Genomic DNA, 15,527 nt, shown 5'->3' with positions numbered 1-15,527 from the left:
GCCTGTTTTTCCGGGTTTGGGCATGGAGGCATGATTAAGGGAAGCAATCGACCATGGTATTTTGAGATTAGGCCTGGACAGAGTGGAAGTGAGAATGGAACTGAGACTGACATGTTGAATCAGTACTGGCGTGGCCACACTAGGACTATCTGAATGACTCTTGCCTTGCTTGTTTGACTTTTAGAGGACCCTGTGAAGCAGAGGAAAGGCAGAGAATCAAAGATCTGTCTATGGCAGCAAGAAAGCATTGGAGAGGGAGCCTGAGCTGTGTCCAGACAATGAGAAAAAACTGATGGTATTGTCTCTTCAGTCTGGTAGTGAACAAGTCCACCTGTGAAGGCCCCCATCTTTGGATGATGAACTTGGCGATCACCAGGTGAAGGGCCCATTTCACAGCGTGAAGAAAGGGATTAGGTGGTGATCTGCGGTGATTTGCTGCTACATTCCAAGTTGCAAGCAGATGCGACACCTCAAGAAGAATTAAGTACTTTGCACAGAAGTCCTACACAGATGGTCTCCTTACTGAAGATCAGGTACCTCCCCACTTGTTGACCTAGAACATGGCTCTGGTACTGTCTATTAGGACTTACACCACATTGCCTGAGATCTGGGGAAGGAACACTTGACAAAGTAAGTGTACCACCCTGAGCTTCCTGAGGTTTATGTACAGGAAGAGTTCTTCTTGGGACCTGAGGCCCTGAATCCTGAGATTGTTGAGGTGGGCTCCCCACCCTACGTTTGATGTATCCAAGGTTAAAAACTACCGTTGACTGAGAGGCAATAGTGGGCAACCCTACTATTACTGATCTTGGTTCTTTTCACCTGGGAGGTGAAGACTAGGAGAGGAACTGTGGGCACCAGAGGCCAACTGATGTCTACTCAGGCTACTGATGCTAGCCATGTCTGCAGTGACCTGAGGTGAAGTCTTGCATGCTGAAATACCAGTCACCATGTGCCCCAGTAGCTTGAGGCAAACCTAAGCTTCTGCATTTGGGTGGGACATCAGGTTCAATTTGTCCTGGGATCAGGCCTCTGGCAGAGAGGGTGAGCTCCAGTTTGGGACCAAGCAAAGGGCTGGCAGATCCTCTGTACGGTGTGCTCTTGGCTCCATAGTGCTATTCTTATTTAGAAATTCCTCTTACTATGGATAAATTGCCATCTGCCAGGAGTGGGGATTGGTGGGTGATTGATTAAAAGAATTCTGCTGAGTGATTAAAGGAACAAAATTCTGTCTTAATGCAGCTAGCAAAACATTAGATCCATTGCATATAGGATACCATACCTCAGTTTGCACCATGTTGATGCGACGTGACCGTAAAGCTTTGACACAATTGTAGATGTCCACAACACCTTCTCTTTCTGCCATGTCTAGCATGATGTCAATCACAATGTAACAGCCAGTTCGTCCAGCACCAGCACTGGAAAGAATTAAGAAACCACTTTCAGAGTAGTCCCCATAATCCAGAAAATGTAACCCACAAAGTCAGCAAAATCTCTTTGGAATTTAGAAGTACATGCTTGGCCCATTTATATAAGTTCTCAGACATTTCTTTCCAATTGTTACATATTATCTAGTTTCCCCCTTTAGTCTTTCAAACAGCATTTAAACGTACATGAGATGTACTTAAATATTGAGTCTGGGCTGGTATGGCTATGTTCTGAAGAAGTGGGTCTGTCCCACAAAAGCTCACCTAATAAATTATTTTGTTAGTCTTTAAAGTGCTACTTTACTGCTTTTTTGTTTTGATAGCACATGAGATGTGCATAATTGAAAAACAAGGACCTTTCAATAGATTTCAGATTATGTAAAAACAGTGTAAGTGAGGTTACTTTTAGGTATTTCAGTATATTCCTTCATGGCCCAGAAATAAACTTGTAATAACAGACTTGTTAATTTAACAGAGATTTTCATGATAACCATGTTCTTTATGGAATAAATTCAAAACATGTAGGACCTCATCTTTATTCTGAGAGGCTAAGGGGAACCTTTCTTTTTAAAGGACAATTCCAAGGTAGAGTGTTTCACTGTAAAATGTGGACTCTCCCTCATACCTTCATTTAGGTAGTTAATCACCACACTGAATCTTGAGCTGAGGGGTACTTGGCAGGCTGGCCGGCCAAGATAGAGGAGAATGATGCTTAATGGTCTTGGGGGAGATGGGGAGATGTAAAACTGCTTGAAAAGGGGTCACTGCAATGGCTGACTCTCTGCCCAGGAATGAGGGGTTTAAAAAGGCCACCCTGTTCCCGGATCCTCTCGGGCACGTGGAACCGGGTAGGCTGCAGAAGGAGCACTTCCAATACTTGGCTCAATTCAGCAGCCCTAGGTGCAGTCCAGTCAGTGAAGGGGACAAGATGGCAACGACTCCTTCCCTGTCTTCAGCACAGGGATGGAGAGGGGAAGAGTTGGGATGCAGTGGCAGAAGGGAGCAGGCATGGGTCCCCTGTTTCACAGAGTCAGCCTAGAATCAGCATGGTGACAACTCGTTTAAAAAAAAAAAAAAAGAAAAAGAGGGGAAATTCTTTTGTGATACAGTTTGAATACAGATGTTAGGCTGCATGGGTCTCAGACAATCAGCAGGGAGTGGGAGGGGGACAAATCCCCCCAGACTGCTACAGCAGGGAGAGAAGATTTTGGGCTCAACTCACCCCCACAATAAGTGTGGGGTTGGAGAGGCAAAGAAAGCTACTAGGCTACCTTAGCAGATAAGAGAGGACTGTAGGAGGCTCAATTCAACCCCATGTGGAGTCCAAACTTGGCCAGCCAGCCAGCCAAGTATCCTTCAGCTCAAGATGCAGGGTGGTGATTGTTAACTACCTAAATGAAGGTATGGGGGAAAGTCTACATTTTACAGTGAAACTCTCTACCTTGGAATTGTCCCTTAAAAAGAAAGGTTCCCCTTAGCCTCTTAGAAAAAGATGAGGTCCTACATGTTCTGAATTTATTCCATAAATAACATGGTTATCATGAAGAGGAGGAAGGAGAGGGAAATCTTCCTGCTTCAGCCTGGAAAATGGAGACGAGAGCTGCTGGCTGGACTGGGGAAAGGAAGTGAAAAGGGCTGTGTGTGAAAGCTATTCCCAGTTTCAGTTGGGGATGGAGTGGCAGGGAGTCTCAGCATGGCTCCAGGGGAATACAGAAAGGGGAACAGAATGGGTAGACACAAGGATTGAGTCTCCTTTTCCTCTGGTTCCAGTGGAGCATGGTAGTAAGAGAAGGAATTCGCAAAGGGAGGGAGAGTTGACTAGATGGGGCACAGGTACAAGACAGAGAGGAAGTGGGGGAGGTCCACTTCCATAGCTGTCAGTGTTTATCGGTGTTTGCGGAATCACTTTGCACGTTTTTCCTGCTGTAGAAAGAACACAATGGAAAGGTGGAATCTGCGGCACCCCCACTGCCTCTCCCCCAGAATTAGTCTCGTTACCACAGGAAGTACTCAAACCCTTCACAGGGTGGACTGAGCACAGTTGGTTGGCTCCAGATTCAGATGCTGTCGTATTTTTGGCTGATACAAAAGAGGGCATTGGAAACTGTTTGGGAACCCAGTTGGGTGAAGGGAGGAGGCAGCCAAGCTGGTGGCTGGTACCTCCTTGTGGCACATGTTCAGTGCAGGTACTCTGTAAAAGAAGGCATATAGTAATGGATAAATGGCTTGGGGAAAGGACTTGAGGAGAGTGCTCTGAAACTGAGTGAGCCTGGGGCAGTTGGAGACTCCGAAGACTGGTATGGCATGGAAAAATCCCTCATCATTACAGTCCTCCTTATTTAATAAGGTCCCGGCAACGGATTTGTTGGATGGGCCTGGATGGAAAGGAGGAGCAGCTGGTTGAAACCCCTTGGGATTGTAAGGTCTGAACAATGACTCTGGTGGAGACACATGAGAGGAAAGGGGGGGTGGGGGAGAGCAGGTAACCCTCCCCCCTGTTAATTATGGGAGGAAACAAGAAGAGAGGGTTACTTGCCCTGTACATTTTATCTGCTGAGTAGCTCCATGCATCTAATAATAAAGTTAAGGGTGGCTTAAACCCAAATCAAATGTCTCCTGTCCTTTTGGTACAGCCAGAAAACCTTTTGGTGCAATGTCTCTTCTGGCTTTTCACATAGCTAGTGTATATATTTGAAAGTGAATTCCTGAAACATGCACAGGTTGTGCAGAATATAGTCAACATATTTAATGGATTTGCCAAGAAATCAAATTTCAATTAACTGTGACCCATAATGCAAAGTTTGCAAAATTTACATAGAAAACAATACACTTTAGTTGTGCCTACTATATCCAATAACTACATTCATTTCAGAATGTTTCTTCACAGAATGGCATATGTTCAGATAAATATTCTGCTTAAAATTGTATTTCACAAAAATCCATTTTAAATGTTAACACGGCGGTAATAAAATGCCTTCCTAGTCCTTTGCCATTAATTTGTGCCATAGAGCATGTTAAATGTTAGTCTTCATCACAACAAGCTTTGGCTAAGAGTTGAGAGAAAAAATATCTGTCCATACCAATCAGGTAAATTGTACTACAGGATGAGCCTCTCTAATCTGGAATTTTTGTCCAGCAACATCTGTAATCCAGCATGATTTTAATTAGCTGGACGACTACTTATCACAGGTACGGTGAAGTTTCCATAGTCCCATAAAGCCTGTTTATAGCCACCAGTCCTGGATCAGTGTTCTGTGCAGTTATTCAGCTTTCATTTATCCCCAATTGCCTTCTAAGAGCTCAGTAAGCAGTGGAAGTGTTGGTAATGCTTCTAGACCACATTGACCTTCCATGGTCCGGCAAATTTTCTCATCTGGGACTGGTCAGTTCGAGGGTACTCGATTAGAGAGGTTCAATCTGTAGAATTCATTTATGCTTAAATACTATTGTAGCTAGCTTAGTTCAGCTGCCAGAGTGCACAGGCCACCAAAAGAGTGCATTCATTCCAAAAAGTTAAACAACAACAACAACAACGACGAAAAACCCCACAACTTCACAAGACACTTCTGTACAAGCTCACATATAAAATTGTAAAAAATTCATCTACCTCTTCTCTACACACCTGCAATGCACAACAATAGGCCCGGCACTAGGAGGGTTAGACAATTTAACTCGACGTATAAATGAAAGGAGGCCCGTGGCATTGTAAGGAACTCCATGATCTGGCCAACCTGTGAAATGGAACTGTTTAAGCTCCCGGATTTCATTATAACCTCTCTGCCAAAGACAAAAATAAGAGTTCAAAATAGGTTATTGAGCTCAGAATATTCAACCCCTGCAAAATTTTCTCTGAGTCAAGCAATGACAACTGCTAGAACCTACATATTATCATTACAAACTAATTTAAGCAAAAAACATGTTATTTTTTGTTTAAAAGAAGACTGATTTTACAATAAAGTATAAACATGGCTATTAATAAATTGCAGGTTCATCTTTATCACATAAACATAAAACGAGAACAATCTATTCTAAACTGCCTGGTATCTTATCATATAAGGCTTAACCTATATAATGGTATAATATAGTGTGATATTTTCATAATGCATTGTAAATCTGAATCCCATTATATTTTATTTGTTATTAAAAGATGTTCTAATAGATTTAGTGTGAACACACACACACACACACACACACACACAAAGCATTTTACTGATGGTTTTGTATGTAACACTATGATTCCACAACCTGTGTAGAGAGGTGGAACAATTATACCAGAAGACCACAGCTGTTCCACACCAGCACGTATTTGCTGCCTGATATACATTTATGTTCATACTCTAAGTAATAAACAAGGAAGGGTATTGGGGCAACATGAACTGCTGTAAGGATCACGACACATCCCAATGAATGAAAACCTGTTAAGAATGATGTACTTGGGCTCAGCATATAGGCTCAGTTTTAAGGTCAGGAGGGAAAGTGTGCAATACCAGTGAAATCCAAGAGTTAATGACTGACTGGGATCAGCAACACAACACATTCGTCCCATGATAAAATGAATTTTGCATCATGGAACGGATAACTAGACAGCATGATTTGATACTGTACTTGAATATGTGAAAGACACTGTTTAACAAACTGTATAGAAGCTGGAAGGAAGCAACCTTGTCCTGATATCTTTCAAAGGGCTTACCCTTTCAAGGGTGAATGTCCTGACTACATACTCTGCAAGTGGCTCCATTTCTACACAAGTCACTTTGAAGTCCCCGTATACTTCGGTGTCATCAGGCCAGTACTTGTAGCACTTGACCTAAAAACAAGATTAAAAGGAATTTTGAAGCATATGAAAGTGAAAGCATGACAAACTCTAACTTATTTCAACACGTTTCTTTCAAAATGATAATGCAGTTATATGAACCCCATTGTGGACCACATGCACCAACTGCCAATCAAGTACTGTGAAAGCTCTTCATACTGTTAGTGTTAAGAGTTTATGCTAATTTACACATCCCTCCACAATAGCCAAATTATCTTTCTGCATTATTAAATATGAATTTTTTGGTTTTGTAGTAAGGAAAACATATTTTTTCACAGGTTTTAATTAATGCTGTGGGATGTTTTCCATATCAATAATTATGTTGTCGCAAAGCAATCTCAGGTGTTTTATTAAAGCAATTCTCAAGAGACAGGCTAAGCCGAAAGTGCAAAATAATCTGCTGATTTCTATCTACTGTTAAAGATGATGCGCTGTCTAGTGAGCTAGCTGTGATCAACAGAAAACAGAATAATATACAAGTGTTTCCTATGTACCAGGTTGCGTCATGGGCTTGGGCAACATTGTTCACTACTCATTAAAATAACACAGTAAGAGCCTGATTTATTTGGTCTTTTCCTTATAAAGTGGATAAATTATATAATGCTTCTTTAAGTTGTGAGGATATACGAATTCAGACGAAAACTGTTTTATCACCATCATCCCCAGACTTAAGGGTGTCTTCCAAAAGACTCTTCTGTATTTTCTTTGGCAATGATAAGCAGTTTGAGAGGCTATCCATAGGTTGCAATATTTTAAAAATTAAGTTATTTACCCGTCCAACTTCAACTAAATTTGTAACCATCACAACACAAACTGACTGTTCCTGCCATATCATTCTCCAGAAATCATACACTGTTTCATGGACTGGACCTGGGGGGGAAAAAAAATCATTTAATATTACATAATAAAATTACTACCTGACTGAACACTAAAGCCAAAATCTTTAAAATACACATGTGATATGCAGAACATTACAGAACATATGAAAGGCTTTACTAATCCCTGCAGAACTGCAGCTTTATATTGGCAAGAGTTGCTAAACCATGTTATTCATGATTGGGGCAGAAGCATCTCAATTTAACCAAATTATCACTTGAAGGATATTAACATACAAGTGCTCACAAACTGTACTAGTTACTCAAGGTGTCCCATGATAAAAACCTTATCATAGAATCACAGCACTGCAAGGGACCTCAAGAGGCCATCGAGTCTAGCCCTCTGCCCCAAGCAGTATCAATCTCAACTAAGTCATCCCAGACATGACTACGTCAAGCCGGGACTTAAAAAACTCCAGAGATGGAGATTCCACCTCCTCCCTAGGCAACACATTCCAGTGCTTCAGTACCATCCTGGTGAAGTAGTTTTTCCTAATATCCAACCTATTCCTCTCATTCTGTAACTTCAGACCATTACCCCTTGTTCTGCTGTCTTATATGGACATAAGTCTTTAGTTTTGTTTTTACACTTATTAATTAACATAGTTATAAATTCCATGGTAGACACTATGCAAACATTTGACTCTGGACAAACATGTTTTTAAATTATAGGCTGTAACCTCGATCTAAATATAATTGTCAGAAAATGTTTGTATCCTATATGCATAAGAATTTACAACTGTAGTAATTAATATGTTAAAATACAACTAAACATTCAGATGAAAACATAAGTTAATGCAGGTAAGTAGAGATTCCACTTGAGACCAAAGAAAAGGATTTTGGACTGGAATGTGACAAAAACTGATATGTTAGTTTTTTTAAACAGGCTTCTATTTAGCATCTAATTTGGAGGTACAGTCAACCACAGGTAAAAGTTATTAGATTTAGATATCTAATTACCCAATTTGTGAGCATAACTGGTAGCTACCTGGCAAGATCATATCGGTTAATTTATAAAAGAAAATGGAAGCCTCCTTCTCTTCTGCCCTTTTCCTCCCAGAGATTTGAATTTGGAAGACTTTCCTCACTTTCTCAGCTAAGGACTCTGACTGTTCAAAGATCCCTGAGAAAACTGCCCATTTTGGGCCTCTGCTTGTACAAAAAGTGCAACACTGGTGGTAACTAGGACAAATTTATCCCAGCAACATTGGTCGTGGACAAGTAATATATACTACTGTGAGAAGACAAATACCTGAAATAGGCTGAAATGTCCCTATTTTTCCATGTGCCCTTTCCCACTTATCCTCAAAACTGCAAATGGCTGTAATAATAACTCATATGGGAAAAAATTAATAGGAGGCTTATTTAGTGCAACAAATGAGTGCAAGCTTTAATTTATGCATGTTCCATGTAGGCAAATTATATTAAATTGCTGCAGCACAGAAGGGGAAACAGTGGCAGTTGCACACTATACACAACATATATCAAATCTGGTTCCATTTCCATACCATACTTGAAATGTAGCCCCTACTAATAATCACGGATCCTTTCTTCTGAATGACAGTGCTGTGGGAGAGTCTTACCTTGGGTTGCAATGTAGTGACTTGGTCTTTGATAGCCCTAAAACAGAAGAATAAGTTGGTTTATGTATTTTAAGACCAACAAGAACCAGCTGGGGAGGGGAAAATGAAGGCATAATGGACTGTAGACAGATTAGCTATAGACAACCTTTTCAGAACAGACTAGTAGCTAAAAACTGCATACAAATCAGGGGCGGCTTTGTTAGTCTACACAAGTGATGCACAGCCTAATCAAGAATTCTCCAAAGCTACAAAATACATTTTGCATATTCTTGTTTTTTTTAAATTAATAAATACATATCAAATTATGATTTGATTTCCATGCCACAACTCGTTCTCTCTTGTAGTGAAACATAGTACCAGGAAGTTTGAGGGCTATAGCACTATTCAAACCTTGGGACAGCTATTTGTACCTCAAGAAGCCACCTTGTTATCATGGCAATTTACCATGACCACGTATCACTTTATAAGGGTCTGGCTTTGGCAACCACTGCCTGGTGAGGTCATGGCAGGAGTGTACCAATTAAGCCAAGGAAGCAGTGAAAGGGCCCTCTTGCTTTTTGCAGACACATGGACCTCACTATCCTGTCCCTCTCTCACACGGGTGAACTCCATGCGTGTTCAAGATGGCACTGCCAAGCCCTAAGCCCACCTCATGCTCTGCCCCCGCCCCCAGGCAAGCTGGGTAGCAGTGGCAGTGGTGGCAGGTCCAGTTCCTAAATCTGCCAGATGTTCCTTCATTATAAATAAAGAAAGCTTTTAATAGCTATTAAATTATACATAGGGCAGTGGTAGAAATAACTATTTTGTAATTAGTACCTCAGCTTAAAAAAATAAATAAATAAATTGAGAGCCGCCACTGAATACCTCATAACAAACAGCTCTATTAAGTCTGAAAAGGTTCCAATGGTAACAAATAAAATGGAAAAATTCACAAGGGACCTGAGTGTACTTGTAATGTATCAGTAAAATTTAGTTTAGTCAGGTCACTAGAGTTATTAATTAGTCTTTCTGATACCCCCTCCTCCGCTGAGTGCATTGGGTGACTTCTTTAAAATTTACTGAAAATGGTCTTCGCTTTCATGTTATTGAAAGGAGTTATCCTTGTTGCCATGAGCCATACAACGAAAACACACTTTACATTTCCTTATAACAATAATATTAATTACAAATGTGCAGAAATGTCTGTTCAAGCCATACAGAATAATAACAGAACATTCCAATGTTAGAGCTGGACAACAGGCGAGCGCATAGAGCCAATGCCCTGCTGCATTTGGGTACAACAGAATGTTGTCAGTATTATACAGTGTGTGCACATATGGATTATATTACACGTGATACACACACACACATGTATATACACAGGTACATATACAGAAACAAACCTGCACCACCAAACCTTCCCAGTTAGCTGGCTAAGTTCCACTGCTTGTTGTTCTGCACAACATTATCAACTGAATATTTGCATATGACCTGCCAGATTAAACTGACTAATCAAAAACTTATTCAGGTTGAGGCTAGGGTTGTGGGAAGGAACTAAAATTTAGTCATACTCATATGAGAGGAGGGGGTATAAGTGATACGTGAGAGATATAACCTCAGCTATTTGCTGGGCTACAGTCTTACTAAGCCATAAGGGTCAAACACTCAGAGAAACCATGGATCTTCAGACTCCTTGTGTTGTGTTGTTGCCACTAAACTGACAGATCTCCATATATCCATGCAATTTGCCCCCTCTTTTTGAGAGCTGCTTTATCAACCTTGCCAATGACTGATTACCTTCCTCTACTGCATTTTATTTGTGTCTTTAAAATGGACCAGATTACTCAGGTATTCTTAAAAAGTATCCTACAGAGGACAATCCATTCCCTGATGAGCTCTTAGCATTCAGCCCAAATTCAAATTACAGAGTTTAACACAATGCCACACTCTCTTTGTACTCAGTGTTTTCAGGAAGGAGTAATAAATATTTCCAACCAAGTGTCAGTGTAAGTTTGTGGCCTTCCTCCGTGGACATGATGAGACAGTATTGTTGTCAACATGGGAGAACAGTACCCTTGAGAAATGGGATTTATCACAAAACAAGAGGTACATTTTAAAATGTTAAAATCTATCTAGTCCTATATATTACAGTGGCGGAGATAAGAAATTCAGTGCTAAGTATGTAGCAGAACTTTATATCCTAGGGTGTCTTAATATTTACAAACCACCACTGGAAGGGAAAAAAAGAGTTAATATGGTGCTATATATAGAAGAAGTTGAGAAAAAACAGCCGTTTATAAAACACCCAGTAAATATATTGAGTGATATTATTTTTCAGATTCTTCATTCATACAAACTATTTGTTCTCCCATTGTTATTTTCCCCCGCAAGATTTTTGCTAATCAACATTGTATTTCCCTGATCAATACACATGGAAAAAATCTCTCAGGCTTCCTGATTCTTTGAACTCCTGACAAAACGTGGAAATTCAAACATGGAAAAGGGTTTAGAGATGAAATGAAGAAAACCAACAACTTATGCTATATTTCCGAAATAATATATATGTATGTGTGTATATACTGTATAATAGCCAATTGGCTCCCCAGCTTGATGACTATCATCTTAAAAAACATCAGGCTATCCTTCCCAACTCCTTTCCAAACCATGTATTAGAAACACCGCTTGGGTACACTTTCACAATCACCAATTTACAGCATACTATCCAGCTTCTCACATGTAAATGGGAGGGCTAAATAAAAGCTAGTAACCAAGACCAGCCAAAATAAAATTTAAGTAAACACCAAATTTTCTTAAAGAGGGAAGTTTACCCTGGTTTATGCAACAACACCTAGAACTTTGTTAGCAGCCTAAGCATTCTCTTTAACACAAGTACATACATAAAGTATATAAACAAAAGAAAATGCAAAAAAAAAACAAACCAATATTACATGAGGTAAATTAAATGACACATGCATTGATATCTAGTAGTAATAACAGAAAAATAAAGTAAGAAAAATGTCTATAGCAAATATTTACAATAGGATGCTGTTATTCACATATAGTGGTACTTACATCCCTGTACAGCCAAATCTACAGCCCAAACCAAAGTCAGATGTGAAAGAAAGCACAACAATGTCAGTGAGTACTGGGACGTAGAACAAGGAAAGTGTACATTTTGTTCTTAATAAAAAAAAGCTTTCAATAAATTTATAAGCACATCATGCAAAAAGTTTCACACACAGAAGCTGGCAAGGTGAAAGGGAGAAATCCACGTAACCACTTACGTCTATATAGTTGGCATTAATGTAATCTGAAGAAGGATCATCTTCGACAGGTTGCAAAATCACTCTGGAGTGGTCATCTGTAAATTTAATATAAGAAAAAACCCCAAAAGTAGGTATGGCAGAAGTTCCCTCAAACCTGGCTTGAATATAAATGTGAAATAAATGGCAGGCAACTGTAAATTACAATATTCTAGTGGGCTGGAAAGGCTTCTGGAGGAACTACTAGTTCTTGGAAATTTAAAATCTTTAAATCAGTGGGATTATCTTATGGTCACACAATGAGGGGTTTTCGTCTGAAGGTTTGAAAATGTTTCACAATGGTTAGTAGTTTTCGTTAACCCTGCATAGGTATCACAATGCTACATAAGGTAAATAGAGACAAAGAATCTAAGTGATTTGCCAGAAGTCACAAAACAAGTCACTAGCAGAGATGGTAAACTAGAAATACAAAATGTCCTGATTAGGTGAGTCCTTTACTTCTGCTATCTGTACATTCATGTTTAACTCTTTTACAAAATTGCAGCATGAACATTACCAACATGCTTTTAATCATTTAAATTTGATGAGAGGCCTTATTATTGCACACAAAATACTTATGTAAAAGAATCATCAAATATGTTTACCCTGTATTTGATTCCAAGGCCTGGTTTACGCCCCTTAATGGTCTAATTAAACCAAGCTAAGCCCCAGTGTTGACAGTGCTAGATGACCTTAAGAACTTTTCCCATTGACTTAGCTCAGGGGTGGGGAACCTGTTTTGGGTTTATGTCAGTTCGGGGCGCACCTAAGTGAGAAGCAAACAAACCAACCACAAAACCCTCAGTGATCTGGCCTCTGACTGCGATATATCACTACCCTATTGCTACAGACAGTGGGGTGGAAAAGGAGGACTGAGATTCAGCGCTTCCCCCAGGACAGATTAACTCTTCTGGGGGCCCAAGATGGGACCAAAAATGGGGGATTCAGGATTAAGTATATGTGCGGGGGCTGCCAAGGAGCAGGCTTCGGGTCGGGGTGTGAGGGAGCAGGCAGGAGTGGACTGGGGTTCGGGGATCTGAATGGAAGATAAGGTGCATAAGTCAGCGAGGACAGAAGTGTTGGGGGATCAGGAGAGGGCTGAGGGTGGGAGTCTGGATGGGAGGGAGGATACAGGAGCAGGCTGAGGGTGGGTGTGGGGTCTGGGCAGGAGGTGGCAGAAGCAGACAAGGTACAACGGGGAGATGAGGAGGGACATTTACCTCCATGCTTTGCTGCTGTTGCCCCCTCCCCTGGCTGAGGGAATGGCAGCATGGAGAAATGCTCCCTAGTGACGCTTTTCTCCCCACTTCTCCCAGTCACCACCAGCTCAGGTCAATCAGAGCAGCAGGGGCTGGTGCCTGAGAGAGGTGGGGAGATCAGCTTCTCCAGGGAGCTGTGACCTGCTCTTCTGCCAGCCGGGGAGGGAAGCAGAAGCGGAGGCAACAGCTGCTGCTTCATGTCCCTTTCAGGCAGAGTCTGTGGCTGGCTACTACCCTGGCTTGCCTGATCCAGTCCACAAAGCTCAGAGCTCCCCACTCCCCACAGGCCAGATGCTGGGGAGCAGAGCTCCAAATGTTGGGAGCTGGATCCAGGCAAGCTGCAGCTGGATCCAGACAAGCCACACTCCGGATCCAGACCATGTTCTGGGGGTTCTCCACCCCGACCTAGCTACAGCTCTCAGGGAGATGGATTACGTACCCCAAGGAAACAATCGCTCCCATTGGAGTAGATAGTGTGTACACTGCAGTGTGACGGTGGTGCTGTGGCACTGTACCATTTTAAGTATGGAAATACTCTGTGCTATCAAAAGCATTATGCCTAATGATTCGAGAGAGTCAGGACCCCCTAGTCCAAGCCATCAGCGTAGGATGGCACCTTTGTTAAACTACTGGGGTTCAGACACAATGGCTATGAGCAACAAGAAGAAAAAAAGGGCACAAGGCCAGTCTGATATATTTTAACTGGGAACACAATTACAGTTGCACAAGGACTATAATTTAATGTAACATTCAAAAGGATTTTGTTACTCTTTTGCTTTTGTTACTTTTTTATGCTATCACATGTTTACCTCCACATGCATTTTATGCACAAACATAAAGTTAAATGTGCATTAGCCTCAAAGGGAAAGAATTTTTGACGATGGTGCACATTGCGAAGCTCGCTCTGCAACTCTGCACTGATCAATAACGAGCATTTGATTTTATAAGATGTGCCATTGCATTGTTTTTATTTTTGCTTTTAATAGCTGTTCTGTAAATACATCAGTACATGCCAATGTCAGCAAGCCATCTAGGAACTTACATGCTATAATGTTTCCATATCGGTTCTTCGTTCTGTTTTGATCCTTTTTAGCGACATCCCAAGATGCTGACTGTCCCTCAAAGAAACTCTATGGAAAATGTATATTTATACACAGAGATAACGAAAGTCATTTGAAAACAATTATCAATCTAAGCATGGTAAAACCTATGCACATTTTGAAAACCACACTGCAAAAGACATCTTTTTTAAGAGAGCATGCTGATGTCCTGACAGCTCTCTACTATAAAAGGATTTCAGCTTTATCTAACCTGTCACACGTTAATTTCCCTGACAGCAGAAGTAAAAATTTAGCTATAGGAAGAGGGTGAGTCTCTTATTAACCTGGATGATCACTGAATCACTCACTGACTGATTTCCAAAGGGATTTCGAACCCAGACTTGGCCCAAAATAGGTGGAAGAACGATGGAGGTCTGATAGAGGGCTAGAAATGGACAGGAAGGCACTTAGCTGTCTTCAAGAGGTGGGGAGGAAGGAAAAGAGGAGGAAACCCAGATTAAATATACACAGACTGACTCTCCCCTTCCCTCCTTATCATGTACTGTAATATAGTCCAACACCTACTACCTCTAATTTTTCTTAGAGTGGAGCAGGCATTACTTTAGAAAAGAGCAGTCACAATGACTCCTCCTAAAACTCTTGCTATTTATTCATGCTGGTTTTTTTTTAACCCAAAACCTTAATATTAGAAAAACATTATCAACTCCTCTCTGTATCTAACTGCTGACAGCACATGTCACCACAGCTTCCTTTCCAGGTGTTGTGCTGCCCCTACCTGGGAGAAGCAGAACTGAAACTATGGAAACAAACTTGAAAGCACATTTTCCATCCTAGGTCCACATTAGGGCAAGGAAAGATGAGGCAGGAGGCCATGCACCTGAATTAGAAATCAGGCACTAAACTACTCACTGCTCTTTGTGCCCTATGGTAGCACAGCTCTAGAATCATGTGAGTAAAAGAAAACACTGACACAGGGAAAAGTGTATGAGAACAAAGAGGGGAAATGGTAGGGCTATGAAGAACACAGCTATTCACCTGCACTAAGCCTAGCTCTGCTATTAGATCCATAAGTAGAGGATCTGGGGGACAGGGCATTAAATTCAATCAGAACAGGTTACCAAGCAAGTTGAAACTATTATATCATGTTAAATATACCTGTATGCAAGCTAGATGGCAATGCTCTACTGTTTCTGACATTCTAACTGCTTAGAATCCTCCCAAGGAATCT

At 41.0% G+C, this 15,527-nt stretch overlaps 1 protein-coding gene across 4 annotated transcripts in view; it reads right to left on the bottom strand.

The window, feature by feature from the left end:
• The window catches only part of PTPRK (protein tyrosine phosphatase receptor type K), a 635,931-nt gene that overhangs the window by 19,387 nt on the left and 601,017 nt on the right, over positions 1-15,527 (bottom strand). For 2 of the 4 annotated variants that reach the window (XM_074990593.1, XM_074990594.1), the window contains exons 17-23: positions 14,281-14,368; positions 11,962-12,038; positions 8,699-8,735; positions 7,013-7,110; positions 6,118-6,234; positions 5,035-5,204; positions 1,283-1,418 (exon numbers count right to left, since the gene is read on the bottom strand). In XM_074990593.1, coding sequence (XP_074846694.1) covers positions 1,283-1,418; positions 5,035-5,204; positions 6,118-6,234; positions 7,013-7,110; positions 8,699-8,735; positions 11,962-12,038; positions 14,281-14,368 — 723 coding nt within the window. The remainder of the gene's footprint in view (positions 1-1,282; positions 1,419-5,034; positions 5,205-6,117; positions 6,235-7,012; positions 7,111-8,698; positions 8,736-11,961; positions 12,039-14,280; positions 14,369-15,527) is intronic. The other 2 variants (XM_074990595.1, XM_074990596.1) reach the window with 1 other exon arrangement.

Source organism: Carettochelys insculpta, chromosome 3 (assembly GCF_033958435.1).
Source record: "Carettochelys insculpta isolate YL-2023 chromosome 3, ASM3395843v1, whole genome shotgun sequence".
Taxonomy (NCBI): domain Eukaryota; kingdom Metazoa; phylum Chordata; order Testudines; family Carettochelyidae; genus Carettochelys; species Carettochelys insculpta.
Note: the sequence above shows the minus strand (reverse complement) of the source record. Positions and strands in the feature narration are given on the sequence as shown.